Here is a 10,244-nt window from a genome sequence, read left to right as displayed (position 1 = left end):
GCTGTTAAGCCATGGGGTCTGGGCGTCCTCTGCCGCTCCCCCTGCAAGGTGAACCTGCGGCTCACTGGCCCGCTCTTGCAAAGCACCGTGCCAAGGTCTGCCGTGGCCAGGCCTTCTCAGTGACAAGAGCCGGTGGGGTGCGGAGCTGCTCGCTTGGCATCCTTCACGGCCACTAAGGTCACTGATAAATTATTAAGCTGCTCCTAGGTACATGGCTCCGTGAAGATGATCGGGAGTGAAGGGAAGCCAGGGCAAGGGGTAGTGATCAGATATGCAGAGAACAAAGCCTCCGGAAGCGCACGCGGGAAGGCAGGACAGCCACAGTGAAGCCATCAGCTTCTGTTTACTCTCAGCCACGAAAGCTTTCCTTGGTGTATTCATACCACCAGCTCTTATTTTTAAGGAAGTGACACAAAGTAACAGGCTTCACAGTGCTGTCAGTGTCCCTCTTGACAGCCTGTAGATCACAATACACAACCATGTACTGTAATTATACAAAATCCAGAAGAAGAAAATGTTACTAGTTACACGGGTTAAAATGAAACTGACAACCCAAACGAAAACAAAACCAAAAGAAACTTCCGTTGGAGTCCATAGAAACAACAGCCAACTTTTTTGACAGTAGCCAAATTATCGTCCTAGCATGCTTGCAGTTCGTTGCCCTAACGTCATAAACCCCCAGCTCTTTGGGGGGTGGGGGGGGAAGGAAAGTGCATTTTCACAGCCTATGTAGTACTCAAGAGAAATAGCTTTCACATGTATGCAGGTCCACAGAAAAAGGAATGCAAACTCTAGGCACCAAGGTTGCTCAGACAGCAGTGGAGTCTTAAGAGTCCTTCTTCAAACTGCTCCGAAACAGATCTGGTTTGGGGAAAAAAGAATCTGAACAGTGACATTAGTTCAAGAAGGCCCAGGGGAAAACAACACTTAACTGTTAATAAGGAAGAAAACCATCAAGAACTAGAACAATTAAGACTTAAATATTTTTTCTACTCTACTTTGAAGCTGAGTTACAGCTTTTCATATTTGGAAAAGATACGCAGTTGATCTGTGGGTAGAACCGTTCTCTCTCTCCGCCCCTCCACCCGCCCCACTCCTGGTCCAGCAGCTTAATGCCGGAGGACAGATATCGCTGGTTCAATTTCCTTAAGTAGAATTAACATTTCCTCATGCGTGGCCAGGCCGCTTTTTAACAATGAGGTACAATTTGATACTAACAATTCCTGTTCCTTCTTGGGCTACGGGCTTGGTTGGTCATGTGAGTAGAAAACGATTCAACTTCATGATAAAATCACACGTACAAAAATTATTGCACTTAAAAACAACAACAAAAAAACTCAGCCCAACCAGCCAAGGGCCAAGGAAACTCTCTGGAAGTGCTGTGCTTCCTGCCCTTTGCAGAGCGCCTGGACCTCTGTGGTGTTCCGTTGAATTTGGTCCATTATTAAATGTCCAGAAGTGAAGGAGTCCAAAAGACACTGTAGGCTCTTTAAGGCTAAGTCTTCCCGGTGCTTCAGGGAGACCGATTATCTCCTTGGCCTCATATGACAAAGTAGGGGCTCTTCTTAGCAAAATGGCCAGGAGGGCCCCTAAAAAACTCTGGAAGCAAGGGAGGATGGGTGCACACCATGTCCTGTCCTGCACATGAGAGAGAGAGAGAGAAAGAGAGAGAGAGAGAGTGAGCAGCCTGGCAGGGACAAGCCACATACTGACAGGTCTGGGGCTAGAAGTAGAGCATTTTCCTCCTGAATCCACTGTTTGTTCTCTTTACACTCAGCCCCATTACCCATGTGGACACAGGCTTATCTGTGCATCTTTCCCCCTTTAAGTCCTTTTTGTGGATCTAAATATCTTTCCCTTTTTGGCAAATTTGTCTCTCAGTCTTTACCCATTATGAAGATAGAATACTAATCCTATCCTGTTACCCACTGATCCATATGCTCTTTATCCTTCCATATGAATCCTACAATGCACGCCTGTCCTCTCCCAACCCTGGGAATGGTCCCCCCCACCTCATTGTACTCAGATATATTTCACACTGTTTACTGACGTGAACTGGCATATTGTTCCTTCAGCGAAGAGTATAACAGCTCCAAAATACAACCTCCTACTTAAAGTTGAGCACAAGGCATTGAATATGTTACTAATGTTTTCAGGAAGTTCTCAAGTAAGTGTTCACATAATGGACGGAAGCAAGGCGTTCCTCTACTTCACTATCCTGAGACAAGTGTCAATTTTTTTTTTTTTTCCTTTGGGATGTGTACTCCAGCTCATATGTCCTTTGTAACCCCTTGTATGACCCTCATTATCAATAAAATATTTGGATTTTAGATAAATAGAGTGGGATGGCAGCATCCTGATATCTCAGACACAGATCCAATATCAGGACAGCTGAAGGTTCCGGATGGAGGGAAGAAAGATCGAATCCTAATGGGTTGCCGAAGCTCCAGCCTGTCATATCCCCCAGCCAAGGTGCTCAGAAGCGCTAAGATCTGCACGGTAGTACCGTCTCCCTATACATTTGGGGGTCAGAATCAATACAGCTGGTGACTGCTGTCTTCTGTTATATCCCATCATGTCCCCTCCCCGTGGTTTGAAGACAGAGCGCGGGACGATGGCCTCGTCTCTACTTACCGCTCTGGATTCTGAACTAGGACTTGCTAACATTCTCATAGATGACATCGCTGATGCAGAACTGCTGCTTCTTCTTCATCCACATCAGTTGCACACACTGATGGATGAAAATGTACTGCTCCTGGAGCAAAAGACCAAAGCAGGGCTCAGAGCGAGGTATTGTGCCAACACATGCAAAGATATACTGCTTTCCTACTTCAGTGGGGTTAGATACTCTGATCTGATGTCAAAGGAAAAATGTTCATTATTTAGGAGATAATTTTATAACTAGAAAATCCAAGAGAATCAACTGTAAAAATATTTTGATTAATAATAGAAATTAGGTCATCACAGCTTAACGCTAAAGGCAAGGACTATCCAATCAATAAATCATTGGCCTATTTTGAAAAAAAAAATTGTGTATCATCTTATAGTACACCAAAATGAATTCTGGAAAGGTTTAATAAATTAAGCCTTAAAAAAAGCGGGGGGGGGGTGTTGCTGAATACAGGTTAGTTTTTCTTTGATTACTTTTAGGAAGGACTTTCTAAACTTCAAAGCAAAGTAGTAAATTACAAATAAAAATTTCAAACTACTATATATAAAACAAAGTAAAATGAATAATATAAAGGGTAAATTGGAAGCTGGGAAGGAAAATTATTTTCTAAAATTGTGACAAAATGTTGATACCTTTTTAAAAAAACACATTTATTCAGTATCAAGATCAGACATTTAGCAATCAATAGCATGGGTGCAAAAAACGTCCAATTAAAACACGTTGTTGGAATGATTTACACTTTCTACAGAACAGAAACTAAAATGACCTGTTATACAATTTGTCATAGAACCAGTCCTCGAGTTTTTTGCTCATGCACCTGAGTATTGTCTAAAACACGTCTTCTTTGTAGCAGCGAAGCCCTGCCACCACTGTGCTTGGCTGAGGTCACACATGGGTTGTAACCTGTAGCTTCTCTGGCTCTCCTCTCCTGCTAAGCCTTGTTTCCTGACAGTAGTGAAAACCTTATGCCACTGCCATCACTACTGCTGGAACCGCCATAGCCACCTGGTTTCGTGGTTTGGTAAAGTATTGGCTTCCACCACCACAGGGGCCAGAGCTGCTGCCTCCAAAATTTAGTCCTTCCATGGGTCCCAACTTTGAAGATTTTTGATTGTTGTAGTGCCAAAATCATGACAGCTTCTCCTTCCTCCAAAATTGCTTCCATCATTATCAAATCCATGATAGCCATCCTCACCACCACTACGTATCCACCACCTCCTCGACTACCACCAAAGCCACCTCCCCAGTTTCCTCATGACCACAGTTGTCATTCCCACAAAAACCACCTCTGTGACCACCACCAAAGTTTCCAGAACCACTTCAACCTGTTTGGATGCATGAAGCACTAACCATCTCTTGCATAGCTTGGACTTTCCTTACTTCACAGTTGTGGACATTGACGGTGTGGGATTTTTGAATGACAATCTTGTCTACAGGATCATGGTCATCAAGTGTTACAAAAGCAAAGCCTGTTTTTGCCACTGCCTTGGTTGGTCATGATTTCAATCACTTTGATTTTCCATACTGTTCAAAATAATCTCTTAGATGACGTTCTTCAGTGTCTTCTTTAATGCCACCAACAAAAATCTTTTTCACAATTAAGTGGGCACCAGGTCTTTGAGAATCTTCTCTTGAAAGCCCCCTTTGGTTGTACATCTCTTCCAACCCCCTTGTGTGGCCTTGCTTCGTGGCTGCCTCCACTGCCTCCACGGGGCCATACTTCACAAACCCAGAGCCTCTGGAGCACTTGGTATTTGGATCTCTCATGACTACACAGTTGTGAGCATTCCCCATTGCTCAAAAATGGCTCCTCAGCCTCTTATCAGTTGTTTGAAAGCTCAGATCTTTGGTGAAGAGCTTTTGCCGCTGTTCAAGCTCTTAGGAGACTGACTTAGACACAATGGCGGGGGGAAGGGAGAATTTAATGATGCTTACTTGGTGGACATCCACAGGCAGAAAGGAATAATCTAACAAACGTATCTCGATACCTTTATTTTTGTTTAAAATTCCTTGACTCAGTGACACACACACTTAAACTGACTGATAAAATGTATCGGCAATGAGACCAAATACTCTTGGAAGAGAGGGACTATATCTTTTTATTCCTCATGCTTAATACTCAGTGCGTTTATGAAGAGTTTTCTGAAGTAAACTGAAGAAATATCAAAACATATGCAAAAGATGGAGACATAATAAAAAAATGTAAGTTGAAACAATTGTGTCTTGTCTATGACATGAGCAAAGCTAAAGGAAAATGTAACGCTCCCTGGTGGCTTGAGTTTGTTGAAGCTGTCATTTTTATCTATTGTTGGTGGAGGTATTACTACTAATGTGCTAGTAAATGGTCTTGTGAACACAGATAGTAAACAAGTGGGAAAGGATTCAATTTCATGTCCTATAAAAAGGAGAATGGCTTAAATAAGACACAGCAGATTTATATGAAAAATTATTCAGTCCTTAAAATGAGATTTATAGAGTTTTGGACAATTTGGGATGATATGATAGCAAAATGTTAAGTGGAAAATTACAGTGTAAAGTTAGTATATGTACACGTAGCATATAAGGTGTAATTGTATAAAAATCATACTTGAATGAAGATAGAGGTGAAATACATCAAAATATTGAGCATAGCTGTCTTGGTGCCATGAAATCAAAGTAACCTCATGACCCTTTACCTTTTTTCTTTATTTCCTAGAGCTTCTCTGTAAGTAATACCATCAGAAATAACCTTGACATGAAAGTCAGTCACTATATTCACAGGAGTTAAGGGTCTTTTGTATGACAACTTTATAAAGGTTAGGTTAATACTTCAAGGTTGATACCTCAGCCTAATCTGTATTTTTCAACAAGCTTTGGAATAAGTATATTCCCTTATTTTGTGATAGTATCCCATCCAGAACTGACCACCTCTTCTCATTATCACACATCACCCCGTTGGTTCTGGGCGTGTGTCAAGCACTGGGCACCGCCAGACCAGACCGTGCCTTGTTTTTCTTTTTTTTTCTTTTTTTTTTTTTTTAATATTTGAAGGCTTATATTTTAATTCCAGTTAGTTAACATACAGTGTTATATTTGTTTTGGGTGTATAATGTGATTCAACACTTCCATACATTATGAGGTATTCGTCACAGGTGTCCTCCTTAATCCCCATCACCTGTTTCCCCCAGCTTCCCGCAGTCCCCCTCTCTGGTAACCATCATTATAAAGTTTGTTCTTTATAATAAGGAGTCTGTTTCTTAATCTCTCTCTGTTTTTCCCCTTGCTCATTTGTTTCTTAAATTCCATATATGAGTGAAATCATTTGGTATTTGTCTTTCTCTGACTTATTTCACTTAGCATTATACTCTCTAGCTCCATCCATGTCATTGTAAATGGCAAGATCTCATCCCTATTTGTGGCTGAATAATATTCCATTGCAGGTATATCTTTTTTTTTTCTTTTTTCTTTTTTTTTTTTTAGAGCGTACCTTGTTTTTCAATTCAGAACTAGACAGTGGCCAAACTTTGTGTCACGAAGAAAAAAAAAAAAGAGCTGGACCCCAGGAAAAGTAAATGCAAGACTATTTACAGACACGTCCCTGAGAGCCCCTGAGAAGTCTAAGCCGCTGATTGGGATGACGGCTGCTCAGGACAAAGCCCTCACTGACCTCCAGGGAAAGCCTATTAGAGGAAAATCAAACAAAACCTTTGATAAAAATAGAAGAGAAGCTAAGAGAGGTGAACGCCACTCCATATAGAGCACTTTATGGCTTCAAAATGCTTGTCTAGATTCCACTATTCATTTAATGGATACGCGACAGCAGTTCATGAAGGCAACGCTCACATTTTACACATGGGGACAGGGAGCTATGAGAGGGGAAGGGGGGTGTATGGTGGCTGTAAGTGGCCCAGGCCGACTCAAAGAGTCTGGCCTGCGGACCCTGACTTCCTAACTACCCCTTGCTGCTCCTGGGGAGAAGCTCATAGCCTGTGCCCTGTCAGTTGAGAAAAGAGAAGGGAACACGTCAAAGCGCAGCCCGTGCAGCATGTTGCCATGACCGGAAACGTGTGTCTCAGGACAGACTGTTTCAATCAGTTAGTTCTGCTATTTCTGGAGTGGGGCAGGTAGAATCGAGATGACGGGCCGTCTAGAGGAGGCAGGAAAATTACAAAACCAGCCATGAGAAGGAACCTGGTTCATAGCACACAGGTGGTATATATAATTGGAAATCAGCTGGAGAATCACTCCCGCCTCTTAAAAATCACTGGGGTGGGATGATAAAACCAAAGAAAATAATTTGTTACTTTGCTCCTTATTTGTTAACATCAGTAAAGTCGAAGGCAGCAGGACTGGGATATTATGAATGGGCTCAAGGAGGATGTTAGGAAAACCCTAACATTCAGAATCCAGGTTGAACCATGAAGAGCACAGGAACCAGGAAAAACAAAGGTAAATGAACAAGATGTTCCAGACATAACTAACAAAACAGACATAAATAAATAGCTCAAGCTCGAGAGCCTTCGCTGCAGAATCCCGAGGGAACTCAAGAGCGAAGCTGGAACAGTTGGAAAAAATCAGTAACTTATGGTGACCTCTGCCTCTTTTGCTGACTTTGAGTTTTCCCACCAGAGTTCAGGGAAGGGATATTGCCCTTTAAAAAGACCGTTTCCCTGGAGATGTCAGCATAAAAATGCTGCTGGAAACAACGAAGTCAAACAACCAAGATTTGGGACCAGAAAGTTAGGGAGAACGCAAAACACTTCCTCAGCTCTGCCAAGACACACGTGCTGACTGCTCTAGTTCGGTGCCATTACTACACTTGAGAAGAGATAAATGGTGTTGCAAATTGGATGGAGGGTCTGCCATGTGAAGGTAGTTTTTAAAGAGGCATTAGGATTCTGTAATTGGGAAAGCCAAAGGCAAAAAGGCTATAATCAAAGTCTATAAAATTATAAGAGGCATAAATTAAGTCAACGGAGCAGACAATTCATCACATCCAAAATACTTAAAATAAGGAGTGGCCCTTTGAAGTTTGGGGATTAAAATACATAATGGGGAGATTTAACCACATATTAGGATGTAAATTTATGGGAATGAAAACCAAAAATATGGACCGATTCATAAAGCACTGTTTAATCACTAGGTAGTGGGCTTCTCTGGGAAAGCAGAACATTTTGAGCTTACACCAATGAGGTACTGTTCGTGTCCCACTGCTGTAAATTAGAAGGCAGCTGGTCTGGGATGTGAGTGGGCCCAAGGAAGTGAGCAAACAAACACATCATCAATGAGACCTGCATGCGAATGGATCACTCTTTCCAAAGTAGTAGGGTCTTGGTAAAGTGCAGAAATAAATCCCTTGGGTCGGCTGTATCGAGCCTTTGTCAGATGGGAGTGGGGAAGCAGGAAAGAAAAGTAAAGAGTAGGAGAGGAGAAACCAGAAGCGTAGGAAGAACTGAGATGGTCTTCAGCAGAAGAATTGATAAAGAAGATGTCATCCATATATAAAGTGGAATATTATTAAGCCATCAGAAAGGATGAATACCCAACTTTTGCATCAACATGGACGGGACTGGAGGAGATCATGCTGAGTGAAACAAGTCAAGCGGAGAAAGTCAATTATCATATGGTTGCCTTTATTTGTGGAACACAAGGAATAGCATGGAGGACATTAAGAGAAGGAAGGGAAAAATGAAGGCGAGGAAATCGGGGCGGGGTGGGGCGCGGTGGGGTGGGGGCGGTATGACCCATGAGAGCCTGTGGCCTCTGGGAATCAACTGAGGGTTTTAGAAAGGGAGGGGGCAGAGGGAATGGGTGAGCCTGGTGGTGGATATTAAAGAGGGCACGGATTTCATGGAGCACTTGGTGTTATATGTCAATAATGAATCTTGGAACACTATATCAAAAACTGATGATGTACTGTATGGTGAATAACATAACATAGAAAAAAAAAAAGAAAGAAAGAAAAAGAAAGAAACCGGAAGCGTGAACAGAGAGCTGCCATTACTACAGGCTCTTTGAGTTATACTGACACCTAGTGGTGCTTACTAGGAAAAGCATGGGGAAGACGAAGGCAGCATTTCATCTCTTGGAACTTGAGTAGGTCAGGTCAGGTTGTTTTCTACTCTACAAGCCTTCCGCCCTCAAACTCCCTGAGCAAAAAGGATTATTGTATGCTCTAAGCTGAGAGGTCACAAGTACCGCTCGGTAACGAGGGTTCTGAACCAGCTACTGTGCATGGGTTTCAGAGGCACCCAGGAGCCCACACGCTGCTGCTGGGAGGCTGTGTGATGCTGTGTGCCGGCAGCAGCCCAGGGTTAACCACTCTGGCCAGAGTGCATTCTGAGGCTTCCAGGCAGGAGAGGATGGGACGGAAGAGGAGGAAGAGGGAGCACACAACACTGGTGGGTATTTCTGGGGATGCTCCCATGTCATTACAATGGGTATTCCTTTAGATTAAGGACACTGGCAGCACTGCTCCGTTGGGAACTGGAAATCCTTAACATCATAAGAGGGACAGAAAGCATAAATCCAGCCCCTGATCATCATCCAAAGTGCATTGGGACAGAGAGTCACATAGAGGACGAACTAATGCCAAACTTATTGAATCACATCTAGCATTTCAAATATAAATTAAGTCACGTCAGTTCCACGGTCTCCTCTTGGCGGCATTTACCCAGATCGGCTGTCACCTTCACTGAACTCGGTCTGTCCAAAGAGGTTTTATTCTATTACAGATATTGTAGATGCATCCATGTGTCTTGGATTACTAAAGGGCATAGGATGCCAACTGCAGGGCCAGCACTATACACTGAATGGATTTCTAGAGGCTAATATCTATTTTTTTTGTACCTTAAGCAGTTTGAACATGCACACTAAGAAACTAGGAAGAGCAGAGGCAGGAAAAAAACTGAGACAATTGTTTTAAAACATGAGACTGAATCACGAGAAGTTTCTCAGTCCAGGGCATATTTGAAAATACATTTTTGATTCTGCTCCTACCTCTGTCTGCACCATAGACATCCGGTATGATCGCATTTCCGACACCAGCCCTAAGATGTCGACAAACTCATGATCCCGAATGTGCTGCAGGAGCCTGTCCAGGGCAATGAATGTTCCTGTCCGGCCGACTCCCGCACTGCAAGAGAGTGTCCAGACAGCATGTTCCTCAGACAGTGATTTTATACGGTTGCAAACACACTGGCCACTAGAAAACCCCCGAAACTACAAGTAGCACCACTGAGAAAAAGGAAGAAATATTCCTGAGAAAATTTCCCTACTTTGAAATACACGATTGTGGTTGGTGGTTTTGTTTTGTTTTGATTTGAGAGAGAGAACTCAATGGCAGGGTTGGGGGGATGACTGGGAGAGGGAGAAGCAGACTCCCCACTGAGCAGGGAAATGCACGCGGGATGCAGGACTTGATTCCAGGACCCTGAGATCATAACCTGAGCCGAAGGCAGACACTTAACTGACTGAGCCACCCAGGTGTCCATTAGTGTGTCTTTCAGTGTCACATGTCTGTCACATTTCTGAATTGCCCTGTTGCCTCCCTCAAAGAGGTGTGGGGCCCCCTGTTTCCTGAGGAAGGTAAGGA

The 10,244-nt window shown here is 43.1% G+C and overlaps 1 protein-coding gene across 1 annotated transcript in view; it reads right to left on the bottom strand.

Moving 5' to 3' along the window:
• Positions 1-698: 698 nt before the first annotated feature.
• The window catches only part of PTPRO (protein tyrosine phosphatase receptor type O), a 233,810-nt gene continuing 224,264 nt past the window's right edge, over positions 699-10,244 (bottom strand). Inside the window, exons 25-27 of the mRNA XM_032855072.1 lie at positions 9,650-9,785; positions 2,635-2,755; positions 699-1,638 (exon numbers count right to left, since the gene is read on the bottom strand). Of these exons, the coding sequence (XP_032710963.1) occupies positions 2,651-2,755; positions 9,650-9,785 (241 nt within the window). The 3' untranslated portion in view covers positions 699-1,638; positions 2,635-2,650. The remainder of the gene's footprint in view (positions 1,639-2,634; positions 2,756-9,649; positions 9,786-10,244) is intronic.

Source organism: Lontra canadensis, unplaced genomic scaffold (assembly GCF_010015895.1).
Source record: "Lontra canadensis isolate GAN:19392208 unplaced genomic scaffold, GSC_riverotter_1.0 scaffold9, whole genome shotgun sequence".
Classification (NCBI taxonomy): domain Eukaryota; kingdom Metazoa; phylum Chordata; class Mammalia; order Carnivora; family Mustelidae; genus Lontra; species Lontra canadensis.
This window is presented reverse-complemented; position numbering and strand designations above follow the sequence as displayed.